The sequence below is a fragment of the Chlamydotis macqueenii genome, chromosome 3 (genome assembly GCF_036417535.1).
Source record: "Chlamydotis macqueenii isolate bChlMac1 chromosome 3, bChlMac1.mat, whole genome shotgun sequence".
In the NCBI taxonomy this organism is placed as follows: domain Eukaryota; kingdom Metazoa; phylum Chordata; class Aves; order Otidiformes; family Otididae; genus Chlamydotis; species Chlamydotis macqueenii.
In genome coordinates, this window is record NC_141558.1 from 3,621,530 (window position 1) to 3,641,135 (window position 19,606).

The 19,606-nt window shown below is 54.1% G+C and overlaps 2 protein-coding genes across 2 annotated transcripts; both read left to right on the top strand.

The window, feature by feature from the left end:
* Window positions 1-1,354: 1,354 nt before the first annotated feature.
* Window positions 1,355-4,513, top strand: NEIL2 (nei like DNA glycosylase 2). The gene is made up of 4 exons (XM_010123013.2): window positions 1,355-1,572; window positions 2,609-2,934; window positions 3,533-3,729; window positions 4,197-4,513. The coding sequence occupies exons 1-4, from the start codon at window positions 1,435-1,437 to the stop codon at window positions 4,511-4,513; spliced, it is 978 nt and encodes a 325-aa protein (XP_010121315.2). The 5' UTR covers window positions 1,355-1,434.
* Window positions 4,514-6,803: 2,290 nt separating this feature from the next.
* On the top strand, window positions 6,804-18,579 carry FDFT1 (farnesyl-diphosphate farnesyltransferase 1). The gene is made up of 8 exons (XM_086744023.1): window positions 6,804-6,929; window positions 8,649-8,746; window positions 12,313-12,496; window positions 14,400-14,528; window positions 14,985-15,176; window positions 16,200-16,376; window positions 16,624-16,776; window positions 18,008-18,579. Exons 1-8 carry the CDS (start codon window positions 6,828-6,830, stop codon window positions 18,227-18,229), a joined length of 1,257 nt encoding a protein of 418 aa, XP_086600149.1. The 5' UTR covers window positions 6,804-6,827; the 3' UTR covers window positions 18,230-18,579.
* The last annotated feature ends 1,027 nt before the right edge of the window (window positions 18,580-19,606 follow it).

Sequence of the window (19,606 nt, forward strand, 5' to 3'; positions counted from 1 at the left end):
GTGAAGTAATAAGGTCCATGGAGAGAAGGAGGAGACCAGAGGCAGAAGATGCTGGTTCTTCTGATGACCCGGCGGAAAGGGCAGGCTCTCCTCTTGAAGAGGAGCATTATTCTGCTGTCCAGAGTGGCCACAGCTGGGGGAGTGTGTGCATGAAAACCTTCAAGTGCTCAGCACTTGTCGTTTGTCACAACAAGAGACCCGGTTGTGAACTGGGTCAGCAGCAATCAAGTTCTGCAGGTGATGAGCTTCTGTGGAATCTGGGCTGTATGAGCTATCCTGGGGTTAGCTCTGTGCTGCCTGACATGAAGCCACTGCCTGGATAGTTGGGATGGAGACCCGAAGGGCCTGGGGCATGGGCAGGGGCCATGAAGAGACATTGGTCCCATGGGGCATCACCCCTGGGATGACCTGTGTCCAGTGGCCAAACGCAGCTCCCTGGGATCCCAATTGCTGCTGTTGCCAGCAGAAGCATCTCCATAGCTGACTCTTGATCTGCAACTGGCTTTTGACTAAAATCTGTGCACAATATGAAGCTTTTTGGGGTGAAAATGGAGCAGGCCTGTGAATAATTATCCCATGCTCTAGGAGATAAAGGAATTTTTTTTTTTCAGTCTTTTACTCCTGGTAAAGCTAGTTTGTATGACCAGTTCATATCTTTCATTTCATGTCTTGGATCCAGGTGATGTTCCCTGACATGTTTTCCTCTTGACCTCTTCCAAAAGGGCTTTGTTTTGTGCACACCTCGCTGCTGTTCACAGCCCTGTGGAGATGGTTGCTGGCTTAAATGCCTCTTCTAAGCTACAAGTTTCAGTGGACAAGGATGTCCCCTTGCTGTGGCAGGAGCATGTGGCACTGAAGGCTTTGGTTTCATAGTTGCTCTGAGCTGATGCAAGCGTGGGCTGCTGTATCTGAGCTAGGCCAGAGAGCGGAGAAGCTGAGATGCTGGCGTGAGGTGGTAATGTCTCTTCTGGTGGGGGCCCATGCACAAGGTATTTGTACTGGGGCATCAAGGTTTTGACTGAGAGGATGGTTGGAGTTGGGTGAGCTCTTATTCCTGGTGAGGAGAGAGATGCTGAACAGTCTCATTTAAGGATCTGTCTGACTCCTGGAGAACTTGCAGAAAGAAAGGACTTCTGGAGATCCCCAGACCAAATTCCTGCTTGTGGGGTGAAAACTAACATTAGAGCAGGTTGCTCTTGCTTGATTGAATTATGAATATCCCCAAGGATGGAAATTCCCCCAGTTCCCTGGGCCTGAAAGGATCCTCTTTCTCTCCGTGGACTTTGCTGCAGGGACTTGAGGAGGAAAATGGGGATGAGGAGATTGTGGTGAGTTCAGCCTCTGGCTTGTTTTGTGTATTTCTGAGTCGAAACTTTCCTTCAAGTCTAGGGCACCAACTGTGAGAAGGACCTGCTATTCCCTCAAGAGCTGGAGATGCCAGAGGGTCCATCGCTGAGGAAGTTCCAACTGCTGACCTCCCCTTTTGTGGGACAAGCGGTGGCCAAGGTGGGAGGGAGCAGCCGGAAGATCAATGTGAATGACTTGAATGCCCTGAGGCTCCAGGACTCCCAGGTGAGCTGCACTAAAGATGAACTTACTGGTCCTTGACAAGTCTGAGGCAAACAGCTGTTCTCCTGCATCTGGATCGTGGAAGGTGCATAACCTGAGAAAGACACCAAGCTTGTGTTTGAGGTGGACTCAAAGCCAGAAAATGGGTGCATTTGGCCAAAGAGGTGTAAATGTCCATTTTGGAGTACTGCTCTGTGCTGCGAAGTTTGGGATCGAGGTGAAGGGAGACCGTGGCAGTGATGTGGCTAGACAGGGGGATGCCCAGAATTATTTGTGGTTTCGGTCAGTCATGCTAATGCACTGATACCGTGCCTCCCAAGGGATGAAGAGTTGGTGTTGGTGAAGGCTGTTTGTAGAAGATGAGAGTTGATTTCTTCAGTATGTGCATTCAGAAGCAGCAGCCCTGTTTCCCTCAGCTGTGAACTTGCACAGTAGCTTCCCGTATACTCGAGGGCAGGGTTTAACCTGGCTAGGTTGAAATGTCTACGCTGTGGGCGCTTGTAACAGCCTCACTGGGTTAGTCCTGCTGGGCTCTTCACTTGCCTGACCTCCTTCAGATGATGATTTGGACCAGCCTCACCTCTGACTACATGATGGTCTCAGCTGGGGACACATGTGATCGGCTCAACAGTTATTTGTGGCTAGCTTGTGCCTTCAGAGCCATCCCTGGGTTAGGTCACCCTAGGCTAAGATGCTTGAGGCCACCACAAAGCAGGGAGGCAAATGAGGAGCAGTGATGACAGGCTTCAGAACCCTGAGGGTCTGTCTTGGTGTGTCTCTTTGGCCTGACAGGAGCCTCTGAGAGGGCTTCACACTGGGGTGGCACCTGAACACCTTGTGCTTCATGTAGAGAAAGAAGGGATGCTGAGAGGATGACTGCAGCTCTCATGGGAATGGCTCAGATGCTAACGAATCCCGTGTGCAGAGTGGGGTGATGTGCCTTCTATCAAAGGTTGCAGAAAATAGTCACTTGTATGGAAACAGACAGAGGTTATATGGATCCTCAGTACCTCCCAGTTTTTTCTTTTTTCCCCCTCAGGTTCATGGGAAGAACTTGTACCTGGCATTTGTGGCAGCTGAAGGGCCCTTAGGACCAGCTGCAGAAGAGACAGTGCTGCGAAGAGAGGCTGCTAGTGGGGCAAGTTGTCCTGCTCAGGGTGGGCAAGAGCAGGCTTGTGCTCCACAGACACATCCCCAGGATGTGCGGGAGCTCCAGCACTCGCAACCTGAAGGCCCAGATGCAGCAGAGGGCCTGGGCAACTGGCTGCGCTTCCACTTCGGCTTGTTCGGCAGCGTTCGGGCAAATGAGTTCTCAAGAGCAAACAAAGCCAATAAGAGAGGGGACTGGAAGGACCCTATACCCAGGTATTTGGTGGAGTCCTCACAAACTCTGCTTTCTCCCTACCTCTTGTTCTGGAGAGGAACTCTTCTGTCTCCACCTAAGCTTGTCTGGGGATGCGCTTGGCCCTGTCTCTTCCCTGATGATTCTTAAGATAAGTAGGCATGAGAGATGGCATGAGTGGATGTGGAGTGTGTCCACCCAGGGAATCCACAGTGCACCTGTGGGATGCATGTTGCCTGCCAGCTGGGGATCATAGTACCAGTCCAGTTAAGATTTTTGTTGAGAGAGAGAACTCTTAGCATGCCAAACTGAATTGTGCCCTGAAAATGCCAGTTTCTCCCATTTACATGTTTTATAAAAGGCTTGGGGAACTGGTACTGCAGGATGTCTCCCTGGAGCAGGCACGTGCTTTCCATGGGCTGATGCCTTGCTGTGTGCTTTTCCCTAAGTTTTTGCCACGTACAGGCTCTTTCTCACTTTCCGATGTGCTTTCACTCCATTGCTATCCTGCTGACTTTCTGCTCTTCCCTTTCTGTTCCAGTCTCTTCAGCCAGAGCAGAATAGAACAAATGCTTTGGAGATGTTTCTGGTGTAAGGCTTTAACTTCTCTGCTTCTCCCAGGCTGGTCCTGCACTTCGAGAGCGGAGGCTTCCTTGTTTTCTATAACTGCCGAATGCACTGGTGCTCATCTCCGAGGGCTGATCCTACTTCCGACATCCTGTCTGCGGAGTTCCACCGTGGCCGGGCTCTGGATGCCCTCCGTGCACCCGATCCCATCTGCTACACCCTCTTAGACCAAAGATATTTTTCAGGGCTGGGTGAGTTCCAGGGCACAGTGGCAGAGCAAGAACTCTGGGGAGGAAGGTGGGTGAGATGTCTACAGATCCAGAGCTGTGTCTGAGCCTTTTACTCCGTAGTCTTATGGCTTCTGGTTGATCCAGCTGAGGGTACGTGGTCATCTTGCTGAGGACAAGTCTGTAGCCATTGGCTTCAGATGCTTGAGTGCACCATGTGAGCGCAGTGAACTGTCTTTGTGTGTGTGATGAGGCGTTGGCTTGTCCTTGTGGAAGAAAGGAAGGTCTGCTTCAGAGCTAGAGGGAAGAGACTGTCTTCCAGTCCAATCCCAGCTGTAAGTCTGCTCCTTGTATGCCACCTCTGATATGGGAAATGGTGTTGCTAGCTGTCATCAGGGGCAGAAGTGACAGTGATTAGAGCCATAGGTCTGCATCATCTTGATAAGAAATATCTTTCTCTTTATTGATAAGAAATATCTGATCCTTTCCAGGCAACATCATTAAGAATGAGATCTTGTACCTGGCCAAGATCCACCCCTTAACAAAAGGCTCCCTCTTGGCATCCTCGGATCTGGAGCGTCTGCTTGACTGCGCCGTTCAGTTCAGCTCTGACTGGCTGCACAGCAAGCTGCATGGCAAAGGGCTGCACCCGCAGATTTACCAGAAGGAGCAGTGTCCCCTCGGGCATGCCGTGATGAAGGGAACCCTTGGACCCTCGGGTGGCTTTAAGAGACTTACGTGGTGGTGTCCTCAGTGCCAGCCTGCGGTGTGCTCAGGGGATGGGCATCCTTTCCCAGGCACCGAGTGACCCAGCTTTGTGTTCCTCCTTCCCCAGAGGGTGTCTAGGTGGTCTCTGACCCGTGGTGTCAGATGTCCTGAGAAGGGCTTCATGGTTTCTTTGAGGCTGTCAAGTGTGCTCCTGAGGGATGGTGAGTTGTTGGAGTTAAGCACTCAGGGGAGGTTACAGGAGTCGCTGCAGTACTGTGTGCCTCTGGATGTCTGAAAGTGGTTGTATGTGTTTGTCATCTTTTTTTTTTTTTTGGGCCCCTTGACCCTGGTACGGGTGCAGTGGTGGCATTAGCAGAAAGGAGTTTGTCCCTCTCCCTAAACAGCTTGATTAATTTGTTATTAGGTAATCCTGCTTCTGTTTGTAGCTGAATACCTGTGTGCTGAGCTGCAATTAGGTGTGTTCAAAAGTGAGTGGCTCTTCCCACTCAAAAAAAAAAAAATACTATTCAGCATTAACAAATTATAGGAGTGGCCCCTAAGGGAGGGACTGTGAGGCTCTGTCAAGTTGCTAGTTACAACCAGGATCACAAGCCTGATGGATCTGGGAGGTGTCTAACAATGTTTGTGACAGGGATTGTGTAAACTCATGATCTCCAAGGTAATTTGAAAGCAGAAACATTTAGAAATAGAGAGGATGTGGTCCCTTCTCTGTTGAGTTGTGTGTCTCTACGCAGCTGGTAGAAGCTGTTGCTGTCCATTCTCTCTGGATCTGGGTTTGTTTTAACAACAGATTGTGGACTTGGTTGAAAAATAAAAACTGGGGTTAGAATTGGTGATGTTCCACTTAAATTCAGTGTGTTTTTTCTGGTAGTTTCTCGGTTAAAAACTAAGATGTACAGGGAAACATCAGAAGGACGTGGAGCTGTTGGAGAGGGTCCAGAGGAGGCCACGCAGATGCTGAGAGGGCTGGAGCAGCTCTGCTGTGAGGCCAGGCTGAGAGAGCTGGGGCTGTTCAGCCTGGAGAAGAGGAGGCTCCGGGGAGACCTGAGAGCGGCTCCCAGTGCCCAAAGGGGGCTGCAGGGAAGGTGGGGAGAGACTCTTCAGCAGGGCCTGCTGGGACAGGACGAGGGGTCATGGTTTCAAATTTAAAAGAGGGTAGATTCAGACTGGATACAAGGAAGAAGTTTGTTTGTTTGGTTTTTTTTTGACACTGAGGGTGGTGGAGCCCTGTCCCAGGTTGCCCAGAGAGGCGGTGGATGCCCCATCCCTGGAAACATTCCAGGCCAGGTTGGCCGGGGCTCTGAGCAACCTGATGTGGTTGGAGATGTCCCTGCTCCTGGCAGGGGGGTTGGACTGGGTGGGCTTTAAAGGTCCCTTCCCACCCAAACCATTCTGTGATTCTATGAAACTCCAGTATTTGGTGCCCTTTAGGGGACGGTACCAGCAGCTTTCCTCAGCTGTGTGAGGGCGGCTCAGGCGGCTTTTCCTGTGAGCTGGATTTAAAGGTGGGTTACAAATCAGCTGGGAATGCTGGCGTTAAACCCCTCCGTGGCAGGTTTCTTCCCAGGCAGGACTTGCACAGCGAGTGCACTGCAACGCCCTTGAGTGGTTGCAGGTTACGGGGACTGCTGAATAATCCCATTTAATGGGGTTATGGTGCCAAAGGAGACGGCTGGTGTTACTCCTGAGCAGGCCCTGCAGGCTGTCAGCGCGGCCTGGAAACGAGGGGTGCTGTTTTCAGTGCCCTTCTGAATCAAAACCTCCCAAAATAACCCCAAGGCTGAACCTTGGAGGGGGAGATAGGAGCTGGGAGAGATGGCTGGGTGTCAGGCGCCCACCGGGCCGGGGTGATCCCGCTGAGGGGAGGGGGGACTCCAGAGGCGGAGTGCCACCGGGGAAAGGGACGGGAGGCGACGTCAAACCAATAAATAAAAATCCGCTGTTTGAGGTGGGGGGGGGGCTGGGTGCACCCCGGGGGAAAGCGGCTGTGGAGCGGGGCTGGGGGCTTGGGGCCTGGGTGCTGTGACCCCCCCCGGAGCTCCACGGGGCGGGGGGGGGGCTCCCGATTTTTCCCGGTTCCTCCCGGTACCGCCTTCCCGCTCGGCCGGCGCCGCGCGTGTGGCGACGGGCGCCGCGCTACCCAATCAGCGCCGGCCCGGTGGTCGTCACACCAGCACTGCCGGCTTTCTATTGGCTGACGCTCGCCTGGTACGAGCGCGCTTCGGCCAATAAGCGCCCAAGCCGGCCCACCGAGCGATGGGAAGAGGGAGGTGATTGGCGGAGGGGCGGGGCAAAGGGGGCCACGCCCGGCTCCGGTTAAGCGCCGGGTTGGGGGGGGCGGCGGAGGCAACAGGCGGCGGGAGCGGGGGGGGTGGGAAGGCAGCGCTGCCCCCATGGAGCTGCTGAAGAAATGGCTGGGTCACCCCGAGGACATCTACAACCTGCTGCGGTTCAAGATGGGCGGCTACCGGGCCGTCATGCCGCGGATGGACCCGGTGAGCGGGACGGGATGCGATGGCGTGGGCGGGGGATGCGGTGCCCGGTGGTGCGGGGGGGGGCCTGTCATCTCCTTCCTGCGCGGTGGGCGAGCGTTACACGGCCGCTGTGGGCAGCACCGGCCCGGCTTTGTGCACCCCACCGCGGTCTCGGTGGTTGCCGGGCGTTGTACCGGCTGCGGGTGATGCGCGGCCCCGGTGGTTTCCGCTGGCTCTGCCGTTACCGCGCATCACGCCGGCTCCGGGCGCTGCACCAACGCGGTGCCACCGGCTGCTTGATGGTTTCTGTGCGTTGCACCGGCTCTGGGCGTTGCTGGGTCCGGATGCTTCGCGTGTTTCGCACTGACGCAGGGCATCGCACGCCCCCGGCTTTGCACCGGCTCCGAGTGATGCAGGGCGCCGGTGCTTTCCGGGTATCCCACGACCCCGGGTGCTTTGCACCGGCTTCACGCATCCCGTGCACTGCACCGGCTCTGAGCATCACGCTAGCCCGATGCTTTGCACCGGCTGCTGGCTTACCGGCTGCTGGCTTCCCGTGCATTGCTCAGGGCCGGTACCCGAGTGATGCACGGCCCCGGTGCTCCCCGTGCATTGCTCAGGGCCGGTACCCGAGTGATGCACGGCCCCGGTGCTTTCCGGGCATTGCACCGGCTCCGAGTGATGCACGGCCCCGGTGCTTCCCGGGCACTGCACCGGCTCCGAGTGATGCACGGCCCCGGTGCTTCCCGGGCACTGCACCGGCTCCGAGTGATGCAGGGCCCCGGTGCTTCCCGGGCACTGCACCGGCTCCGAGTGATGCAGGGCCCCGGTGCTTCCCGGGCACTGCACCGGCTCCGAGTGATGCAGGGCCCCGGTGCTTCCCGGGCACTGCACCGGCTCCGAGTGATGCAGGGCCCCGGTGCTTCCCGGGCACTGCACCGGCTCCGAGTGATGCAGGGCCCCGGTGCTTCCCGGGCACTGCACCGGCTCCGAGTGATGCAGGGCCCCGGTGCTTCCCGGGCACTGCACCGGCTCCGAGTGATGCAGGGCCCCGGTGCTTCCCGGGCACTGCACCGGCTCCGAGTGATGCAGGGCCCCGGTGCTTCCCGGGCACTGCACCGGCTCCGAGTGATGCACGGCCCCGGTGCTTCCCGGGCACTGCACCGGCTCCGAGTGATGCAGGGCCCCGGTGCTTCCCGGGCGTTGCACCGGCTCTGAGTGATGCACGGCCCCGGTGCTTCCCGGGCACTGCACCGGCTCCGAGTGATGCACGGCCCCGGTGCTTCCCGGGCGTTGCACCGGCTCCGAGTGATGCAGGGCCCCGGTGCTTCCCGGGCGTTGCACGGTCCCGGGTGCTTTTCACCTCCCTTCTGCATCCCATGCACGGCCCCGGTGCGAGGTCTGTCCGTGCGTTGCACCGGCTGCGGGCGGTGCGGGGCCCCGGGGCTCGGAGGGTTAAGGGGGCGGGCCGGGGGGGAGGGGGCGGAGCGGGCCGCAGCCCCCCCCCGCACCCCCCGCCGCCGCCGCACCCCCATGGCGGCCAGCACCAAAGCCGTGTCCCTCTTCAAGCGGACGCTGGCCCTCTCCCCTCCGCGGGGGCCGCCCCGAGGGCTGGGCCGGTTGCGGGGCAGCGGGCGGGGGGTGCAGCAGCGCGGTTCCTCCGCTCCCCCTCCGGCTCCGCCGCCGGTACCGGCCGCTCCCCGCCTGCAGCCTCCCCCGAGCTCCCCGCTCTGCCCGCAGGATTCGTTGGGACGAGGCCTCCGCGTCTGCTACCGGTACCTCAACCAGACCAGCCGCAGCTTCGCCGCCGTCATCCAGGCCCTGGACGGGGAGCTGCGGTGAGCGGGGAAGGGGCTGGGGTCCCGGGTGGGGTGGCTGGGAGGTGGGGGGTGCAAGGGGCCACCCCGTACTGGGGCTGCGCGTGGGGTGGGGGGGTGCAATGGTTCCATGTAAAACCACAGAATCACAGAATGGTTTGGGTGGGAAGGGACCGTTAAAGCCCACCCAGTCCAACCCCCCTGCCAGGAGCAGGGACATCTCCAACCACATCAGGTTGCTCAGAGCCCTATCCAACCTGGCCTGGAATGTTTCCAGGGATGGGGCATCCACCACCTCTCCGGGCAACCTGGGACAGGGTTCCACCACCCTCAGTGTAAAAAATTTCTTCCTAATATCTAACCTAAATCTATCCTCCTCTATTTTGAAACCATTGCCCCTTGTCCTGTCACAACAGGCCCTGCGAAACAGTTTCTCCTCCTCTTTCTTACAAACCCCCCGTAGGTACTGGTAGACCACTATAAGGTCTCCCCAGAGCCTTCTCTTCTCGTGTTCCTTTAGCTCAGCTTCTCCCCCCCTGCTCAGCGCGGCTCCACCCCGCGCAGCTGGACGTGGGATTTTTCACGTCCGAGCCGCCTTGCCGTAGGTGTAACGCGTTCTCCTCCCCAGCTGAGTTCCTCAGCCAAGCGACCAGGCCCGGTGTGACGGGCGCTCCAGCTCCTTGGCCAGCAGACAGTTAAAACGCAGCGCCTGGCCCTGTGCTGTTTGTGACACCCTGGGAATGTGTCCCGGCAGTGCCAAGGCTGGCGCTGGCCTTCGGGCTGACCGGGAGGGAGGAGGCGAGCGAAAAATCTGGGACTGACCGAAGGTCTGGACCCCGCTGGAAAGGTGCGTTTGGAAGCAGCTGCCTCAAAACCAACGTGATTGTCGGAGGGGGTTTGCTGCACGGTTGGTTTTTTTTTTTTTTTTGCTGTACGGATTTTGCTGACACGTGTGGGAAAGCTTCAGATGGTCGTAGTAACAGAGGATGCAAAGCTCAGCTGGCCTGGGGCCTCGCGCGTGTATTATACATGCTCTATATAATTCCTTCTGTTCACGCAGTAATTACCGATTTCAGTACGTAGATCTCTCTCCAGTTAATCCCAAGCTGGGTTAGTTGCCAAAATTAGGGGTTCCTACAAGTTGTTGTAGATGCCTCAAATGCTGCGGTTGTGGGTGTCAGCCCGAACACGGCGTTACCTGTTGGGTTTGGCGTTTGGGATGCTGCCCCGTAGCTCTGTCGTCCAGCATCTGTGAAATGGTTGTCTGCAGCCTGTTTTACAGGAAAGGCAAAGAAATTCAGTGGCTTGGCCAGGGGTTGTGAGTGGGGCCAAGAACTGAAGTTTTTTTGCCACGCTTGGTGTATTAGCTAATGTAGAAATTAAGGGAAAAGAAAAAAAAACAATCAATAAAACACCTTGAAACCTGTTGGCAGTGTGAGTATGCAGTGTGCTTGCCGTGATCTCCCTGCGGTCACCTGTCTCGTCTGGCTTTTCTGTTCTTTAATCCTTGCATTGCAGCTTGCTGGGATCGGGAAAGGTTTTCCGACCCTCAGGGCGTGCCTGGCATCCTAAAAATGCTGTTGCCGGATCTTTGCAACCTCTGGCTGCGTGGGGATTGCTGCTGAATTGCAGCTGGCTCTGTAGTGGATGAGAAGAAATTAATTTTCAAAGTGCGGTAGCTCTTCTGAAGAGTTCGGGGACAAAAGAGGGAAACACGGAATAGGCAGAACGGAGGAACAGGCAGAGCAGCAGGCTTACTTACAGCAAGGAATTAATTTTGCTGGGTTGTGTCAAAGAAGTGCTCTCATGGATGTTGTAATGGGGGTTAAACTGGACCCCAGTGGTTACAGACTGCTTGATAGTCCCCTCTGTGCTTGCTGGTTGGAGGAGCTGGTGATGTAGAGTTCCAGCGTTAACCACCACGCGCTGCCGAACTGCGGTGTCCTACACCACAGCCCGGTCTGCTCCCCTGCCACAACTTTGTTTGCAGCTTCTTTAGGTAAAATCTCCTTGTTTGAAGGCTGGGGAAGCGTGAAGCTCTTGCTCCCTGGTTCACATCCCTGCTACTGGGAGAGTTTCCATGTGTGTCCCCCCGAGGTCTGCTGGAAAACGGAGGACTTCTGGATGAGTACTTGGAGCAGAGCTCCCCAGGCTAGCGCACAGGGAGTTGACCTAAAAGGTTTGCTTTCTTCCTGCTTATTTTGTTTGGCCTGTAAACTGTGTGTTTGGCTAGCCAGGGCCCTGTTCAGCCCGCTGCTCCACAGTTAGGGTGTTTTCTTGGAAGGTGGGAGACTCAAAGCTGCAGATACATTGGCAGCTGAGCCAACATCGTAACTGCGGGTGATGGAGAGGAAGAGGGGGATGCTCCTGCCTTCCCTCCTGCCAGCCCCACGGTCCTGTCTGTCCCTGGGACCCTTCAGGATCCGTTCCTGCAGGTTCAGCTGCTTTGTGGAGAGGACCAGCCTTGTGCTGGCAGAGGGTGAATGTGGTGATAAGGAGAAAGGAGAAACTTCCTCACCTGGGAATGGGGAAGCAGTGCCTAAGACAGGGCCGGAGCTTTAGATGGAGATTTAAAAAATACAGAGTGTTTTGACCCTGCCAATCGTAACATTCCTGTTACGCATTAAGAGACCCCCTTATTATCCCCCCGAACAGGCTAAAAGGGTGCTGGGTGCAGAGAAGGGGAAGTAATAGGAAAAGTACATCTGCTTTTTTTCCCCTCCTTTGTTTTGCACTCGCTTTTTCCAGTAGCAGACCTTGGGCTCTGTCCTCCTGGGTCCTAGCAAGTGCTGGCTGAGAGTCTTGTTTGGATCTCGCAGTGCCTTGCCCGGTGAGACTTTACAGGCTCATCCCTTCCCTGATACGTGTCTTAGCCAAATGCCATGCTGGAGTTCTCTGCATGAAGGGAAAAACCTGAGTTTCCTAACCCAGCTTGGGTGTGCCGCAGCTTTCGCAGCGGTCAGCCCGCGGGGGGTTTGTGCAGAGGCACTTCTGTTGCTTAGCGTGGAGGTTCAAGGAGATGATGATGAGCAAGGTGGGTTCCCCTAACCCGCTCCTGTGACCCTGGGGTTTGAGCAGCACTGTTTCTAATGCATTTATTTTATATTCCTGCACTGCAGGGGACAGCCACTGTCCCCAGATGAGGGCTGGGGAAGCTGACACCCTGGATCTGGTTGGAGATGTCCCTGCTCCTTGCAGGGGGGTTGGACTGGATGGGCTTTAAAGGTCCCTTTCAACACAAACCATTCTGTGAGTTGATGAAACAGCGGTTGGATGTGGGCATCCCTTGACCAAAGCCAGTTTCCAAACTGTAGGAGACGCTGGGATACAACAGTGGGGACTGAGAAGTTTTCCACATCACCACTTTCCGTTCTTCTCCGTGGCTGAAGTACCACGTTGCTTGAAACGTGAAAGCAAATTGTGCTGGAAGTGCATCTTCCAAAGGCATCAATGACCTGGCGGTGCCAGCGCGTGTCATGTTGAGCTGCAAGCACCTCTGCCAAAGGCTGTGTGATAAATCTAAGCTGTTTCTCATGCCTGATAAGCAATTCCGAGTAAGGGATTTTTTTTTTCTTCTCCCTCCCCAGACATGCCGTCTGTATATTCTATCTAGTTCTCCGTGCGCTGGACACTATAGAGGATGACATGACCATCAGCTTAGATGTAAAAGTCCCCATGCTGCACGAGTTTCACTCCTATCTCTATCAACCAGAGTGGAAATACATGGACAGCAAGGAGAAGGACCGGCAGGTGCTTGAGGACTTCCCAACGGTAAGATGTCCACCTCCTTGCATCAGCTGCCTTGTGTCACCTTTGCGTGTGTGGTTGTCTCTCCCTGTGCCTGCTGAGCTCCTTCAGTCCCCAGTGAGCTCGTAGCTCTTCAGAGGAGCTGCATCACCTGCAGATGGGGCTGGATGCAGAGCTGGAGTAAGAAACCCAAATGTTTTGCAGCTGTCTACATGAACCAGAGATAATCTGGCTGTGGGAAAGTGCCAGCTCTAAAAAGTGGCTTTTTGCCTCCCCTGTTGGAAGAGTAAACCACCATTGCCTTGGGGAGAGCGGTTTGGTTTTGTTGCCCCGTCATTGCGCGTTACCTAGGTTGGGTGTCCTGTGACTCCTAACAGATAGGGAGAGAAGGAAAGCTTCTCTGGCATCTGGCTTGTGGACGGACCAGCGTTTGCAGCGGTCCTGCAGGATCTGCTCTGGAGCTACAGGAGTCTGTCCACAGATCTTTGATGTGCGTATCGGATAAAAAGCACCCTCACTGTTAGTGACAACATTGCCAAAGTTCTGTTGCTCTAAGAATCCCTCTAAAAAGAAGCCACAGAAGGTCTGTATCTCCACTAGCAAGCTAAAGCAGTATTAGAGCTTGTTCTCTGACCTGGAGGCTGGTTGGGAAATTTTAGCCACGTCCAAGCTGTTAAACTCTCTCAGCATCCAGAACAGCATGGTTGCATCCCATACTGTCCTGAGGAAGTAAGTTTCTGGCCCACGCTGCTTCCCAAGCACTGCCTGGGGATCGCCTGGGGTCAGAAGGACATCAAGGGCCGTGCTGTGCAGGTGGTTGAGTCCATGTTTGATATTTGAAGTTCCTGGTGCAGATGTAGCTGTAGGACCTTGACTCTGTGCTATAGGGCGCTCAGGGTGGCAGGCAGCAGAGCTGAAACCGCGATGCTCACCCTGGGCTTCTGCCACGTTTCAGCCCCAGAGCAATGGGGAGATGGAATAGCTGGGTTTGGCTTGTGTTTTTTTTTTTTTTTAAGCTCTGTTTAAGAAAAACTTTCATAGATATAGTGAGAAGCATTTCATTTTCTGAGGAAAGTTCTGTTTTGTTCAGCTTGTTACCATTTTCAATTTATTCTACACTTATCAGACTTTCCCTTGCAGTGGGAATGGGATAATTGGTTGGAAAACTGAGACATACTGTAAATTTTGATGCTCAGCCTTGGGATAATAGTGCCTGTGCCCTATCTGGGAGGGGTGTATGCTGTAGCAGCTGACTCTGTCAGGGGATTCTGGATGTTTAGGGACAGAGATACGGTAGGTATGCCAATGGCTTCTCCACTGATGGAGAATAAAGGTCAATACAATAAAACATGATGCTCCACAGTTTTGGGAAGGGGAGGATGTGCTTTTAAATTTTCAGTGTGAGAGCAGTTGAGTCTCTGAATCATGTTATTGGACATGCAGAAGAAGGATTTCACGCTTGCTCAATGCCTTTCCAGTTGTGCAAAATGTGCCCTGTGGAGCCAGAGCTGGAGAAAGCTTGGGAGAACAGAGCACTAGAATCCTCCCCTGTCATTTCCCGTGGCTGGTGTGATGGGATGCTTTAACAACTTACAAAAAAACCCCAGCTCTGTACACCAAGTGCAGCTGGTTTTGTCCTGCAGCTCCCACATGATACCAGCCCAAGGCCACAGAGCCTTCCCAAAGATACCGCTGTGTCTGATCTACGGCCAGAGACCGTTTGGTTTAGACTGAGAACAGACTGAGCCTGTGCTTTGAGGGCCTTGAAACAACTCTGGTTGTGGGAGTTGTCCTAGATCTCCAGCCAAGGCGGGATGAGAGCCTGGTAAACAGTCTTATTGTGATTTCTTAATAAATGTTGAGCTTTGCTATTTTTTCCTGACGCTGTCTTTTTTTGGTTTTTTCCTTATGGTGGTTTTTGCTGCAGATCTCCATGGAGTTCAGGAACCTGTCAAAGGTCTACCGGGACGTGATTTCGGATATCTGCCACAAGATGGGCGTTGGCATGGCCGAATTCTTGGAGAAGAAGGTGGACTCTCAGCATGAGTGGGATAGGGTAAGTCAGCCCGGATGGAGGAGTGGACTGAACGTGAGTAGGGTCTACCTTGTCTCTGGGGAAAGAGGAGACAAGGGAAGAAGGTTCGGCTGTTTGAGGGAGGCTGTGAGAGACTGGTGGTCCTGTGGGTAACAGGAGGATGGCGTGGATTGTTGGTGACACCCACCAGCATGTGTTTTGGGTGACCCATCACATCAGCTGTTCCCCTAGGGGCAGTTCATTTGGCTGCCGGAGGCAGAGTGGCACTTTGGTGGGACATCGTTGGTGAGGGCCTGGGAAAGCTGAGACATCCCAGAGAGGGCCATGAGAACTTGCAGAAAATGTACTTTCAATTCCTGCTGAGGATCATGTCTGTAAACTCACTGTGGCAAACAGGCAGCTCTTTGTAACTGGTCTTTTTATCTTTTGTTTCTTTTTTTTTTTTTCCCTGCCCCTTCCCCTCTCGGTGCCTCGCAGTATTGTCACTACGTTGCTGGGCTGGTGGGGATCGGCCTCTCCCGTCTCTTCTCTGCATCAGAGCTAGAAGATCCTATTGTCGGGCAGGACACGGAGCTGGCCAACTCCATGGGCCTCTTCCTGCAGAAAACCAACATCATCCGGGACTATCTGGAGGACCAGCTGGAGGGAAGGGAGTTCTGGCCCAAAGAGGTGAGGGAAAACATCGCCTCGAGGTGAACGTTTCTGCTGTGCCTCTTTGGAAATGCTCTAAGACTGAAGGTGCTGTTGTTGCTTCTCCGATACAGTGAGTTGCATCCTCTTGTTAGAAGGGTTCCTGCTGGAATTTCCTTTGAAATCCACAAAGCCAGGGTTTTTCCTACCATTTGTTGGTGTCCCTTGACAGCCTTTCATACTTCTGTCCAAGACCTGTAATGGATGGAGCCAACCATCCATGCTTGCCAGGACACCTCTCTCAGGAGTGCATTACAGGAAGGTGCACAGCTGAAGTTGTATTGTCTCTCATGTCCCTTTAAATCAAAGTTAGCAGGAGAGGATTCACTGCTTTAATTTTATTAAGACCTTACAGTAAAGCTGTGCTGCATAGCATCGCTACTGTTGGTTGTTCATCTTCTTGATAATAACAGCTCTTCTAATGACAGCTGGCTGACGAGTTCCACATCTATCTACAGCTGCTGCGTACAGGTGGGAGGATGAGGTCATGTCTCCCCACACTTGGTGGGGAGCTTTTTCCCCTCTCTATTATACTGGTTCTAGCAACGAGGGAGGATAAGACTGGATGAGATCTCGAGAAGGTACCTGCTCTGTTCCCAAAGGCAGGGTCAGCTTTGTTCGTGGCTGGCAGATGCTTGTCTGCTCTTTTTGAGGCCCTCCAAGAATTTTTCTCTCCCTTTTCCACGTGGCTCACCTGTCACGGAACATTTCTTGATGTCAGCCTGATGTGTGACACATCTTTTCCTTCTCTAGGCCTGCCTAGAGAAGATGTGGAGATGAGTTGCATCCTTCTTCTTTACAATCCCTTTGTGTATATGAAGGCTGCTGTCATGTTTCCGCAGCCTGCCCTTCTCTTCTTTAGCCTAGTAAGCCCCAATCCTTCAAGGCTTTTATGGGTCTCCGGTGGTTCTTGTCTGAGGTCTGGGACAGCGACTGTTGTTGATGTCTCTCTTACGGCATGAATGTACCCTCCAACTTGTGAGTCCTTATCTTGGTGTTTAGGTTTGGAGCAGATACGCAAAGAAGCTCTCGGATCTTGCCAAACCGGAGAACATCGACATGGCTGTCCAGTGTCTGAATGAGCTCATCACCAATGCCCTCCACCATGTCCCTGACGTCCTCACGTACTTATCCCGCCTGAAAAACCAAAGTGTCTTCAACTTCTGCGCGATCCCCCAGGTGAGTTATGGTTTCAAGTGGTTCTTCTTCATCTGCAGCCCAGCTGATGAGAAGTTGGGTGAAGGAGGTTAAGTATCTTGTTGATACTGGGCTGTTTTATCCTCTGTCTCTTCTGTCTCGTCTTTCTGCTGTCGATGAGATTGTGGCTCCACTCCAGAGTGTCTTGGCATCGATTTCGCTAGGGCTGAGGTTACTTCCTCAGCAAGCTCCTCGCAGTGTGGTAAGGGCTCTTGGTTTTTCTCCGTAGGTGATGGCTATCGCCACCTTGGCTGCCTGCTATAACAACAAGCACGTGTTCAGGGGTGTCGTGAAGATCCGGAAGGGACAAGCTGTCACTCTCATGATGGATGCCACAAACATACAAGCTGTCAAAGCCATCATGTACCAGTATGTGGAAGAGGTAGGTTGAGCAGTTTGCTTTAAGTAATTTCTGGCTGTTCCTGTCTTCATTCCTGGTGCGGAATTTGGAATATTCGTGAATCCGTTAATCCTTTCCTTATGTCTCTTAGTTCAGGGGTGGCAGGGCACGGTGACCCTGATGTGGTTTTGGCCTGGACCAAACTGGGTTCTTGATGTGTTCCCTTGAACGTACCCTTGGTCTGTGCCTGTCATGAGGGGTAGAGACTGAAGTCCTGCCATCCCTCTGGTGCAGAACCAGAGGAGTGAGCTGTTACAGTTCAGGGCTTCACCTGGGCAGAGCAGGCACAGAGCTCTCTTCCCACAACACACCTCCGAACAGGTTGCATCATCTCCCGTGGGCTGCTCTGGCGAGCAGTCTTGTTTTCTCTCTGTAGTTGCAGCTGGCAGCATGATGTGGTGGTTGTTTCCTTGGCCAACAGTAAATAAGAGCAGCTCTTCACGGGTGCTTAAAGCAGTGAGACTCCTGACTTCAGGGTACTGTGGGGCTTGAAAGGTCACATGGAGGAACATCTGGTGGATAGATCCATTGGGAGAAAAAAATTCAGCCCCAAAAACCAAATCCAGCCAGCGAGGGCTGTTACATAAAATCATTACTGCTGTACCAAGGAGACTCCAAACTGTGAGTTATTAAAGCTCCCTTTAGTGGCTGGCCAACCTAGTGACAAGGGACAGTGACACCTTAGCCCAGAGGAGGGTCTCTGCATCTGCACGCCTCCCTAAGACTCGTGCAGACAAATGTCTTAAAGGCCACGGGGTCTGCAGACCACGAAGAGAAAACTCCAAAGATGGTGGGGTTATGTGATGAAGGTGTCCATTTCCTGGCAGTCACACTGACTCCTGGTCGCACTGGGGTGTCCTCACTGGTTGGTGGTGGGCAATAGCATACTGCCAGTGAGTGAGGATTGCCTGGCAAGGACCGCGGGTCCCAGCAACACCAGTTGTGGCTGAGAGGCTGTGTCTGAGGCCATGTGGTCTATCTCCCGTCATGGGGTGCCCTCAAGAGGCTGCTTGGCTTAGTGCACTTCTCAAGGGAAATGGGCCCGGGCCCCACCCACGCATCCCTCGCTGCTGGTCCTTGCTCCACTGCAGTCCACCGCCGAGGTTGCTCTTGAGAACACGGTGGCCCTTAAGGCTTCCTCTTCCACCTGGTGGTCCCATTTGTCTCCTCAGCCTCCTCTGGGAACTGTAACTTCTCCTTTCTCCCTCCCCAGATCTACCAGAAGATCCCAAGCACGGACCCATCGTCCAACAAGACGCAGCAGATCATCTCCTCCATCCGTACCATGAGCTTGCCCAGCGGCCCCATGGCTTCACGCCACCACTACTCCCCCATTTATCTGTCGTGCGCCATGCTCCTGGCCGCTCTGAGCTGGCAGTACCTGAGCACCATCTCCAAGGCCACCGAAGAGTACGTCCAAGCGGGCGAGAACTGATGGGCAGCGGGCAGGCAGCGGGGAGAGATGGTCGGCGGATGGGCAACGGAGGCAGGAGGCTCCTCGTCCCCTGCCGATGGGGATGGCCAGGCAGCGGGGTGCCATGGGGGCCTGGCACGGTGACGAGGACGGGACACCGGTGAGCTGCAGCCCCGGGGCGATGGTGCAGTGTTGCTGGACTCTGCTCCTCACCACCCTTGCCATCTGCTTGGATGGTTACAACGCTAATCGGAGTCTTACTGTTTGGGGTTGAATTTTTTTTTCCCTTCTTTCTTACTGGATGGTTTACCGGAATTAATTTTTTTTTTTTTGGTTAGGATGGTTTAAATAGAAACTCCAGTTGCCTCTTTCCTTGCTTGAGATTTGAAACACCTTTCCAGCTCAGAGCTGAGCAAAACCTTCTAGGTTTTGCCTCCTTTTCTTAGGTAGCCTCTTCCCCATCGCCTCTGGTGCCTGCTCCGTGTTGGAAGGACGCCGCTTCAGCCAGGAGAGGAATACGCTTCTTTATCCAGGGGAAAAAGCTCTGGCCACCTTCTGGCCCTCAGCCCAGGTTGGTTGACGTTCTGCAGCCTGGAAACAGGCAGAGGCAATCCTCACATTTCTGTTGTTGTGCTGAAGGAGGCTGCTGGGCTTGAAACAAGCCCTTTTAATGTCAGATACTTCTGAGGTGGGATGCTCTGTCCGCTTCAATGTGCCCTCAGCCAAAAGTCCTCTATTACATCTCCCTGCCCTCTGGGCTCTAAAGTTCTTCAGCTCGAGGGGATGGGTGACCGTGGTAGAGAAGCACCATTGCAGCAGCGCCGGGTGCCTCTGCAAGGCAGGGGAGTGAGGGTTTGCACCATGCTGTTCCTCATGGAATGTTTTTTTGGGGGCCTTGGTGTATTGGCTGCCCTGAAAGGCAGTGGTGATCCCTGCCAGGGGCTGGGAAGGCTTGAGCCACCAAAAGGGTGGCCAGGGCAGGTTTCCCTGGCCTGCTTGGCTCCAGCGTGGGATGATGCTTTGGGTTAGACTGACGTGAAAGATGGAAGAGGCTTCCAGCGCTATTTTGAAACACATCAGGCTGGACTGACTTCAAGAGCACAAAGCTTCCAAGGCAAGTCCTGTTTTCTTAGGGTGGATTTTTGTTCTCATAGTCCCTCTCACCCCCAAAATGCTCCTTTGCCTTTGTGAAGGGAAGGACAACCCGTGTCCTGGTGCAGGACAAAGCTCAGTCTACTTGGGCGTCGTTCAGTGGTCTTCGCAAGGCCAAGCCCATGTGGCCAGACTGTTACTGAGAGGGAAAACCCCTCCTCCACGAGTACCAGTGTAGATAGTTACGTGGCTACAACACCTAGCTGTTAGATGGTTACAACATCTAGCTGTTGTTCAAAAGAAATT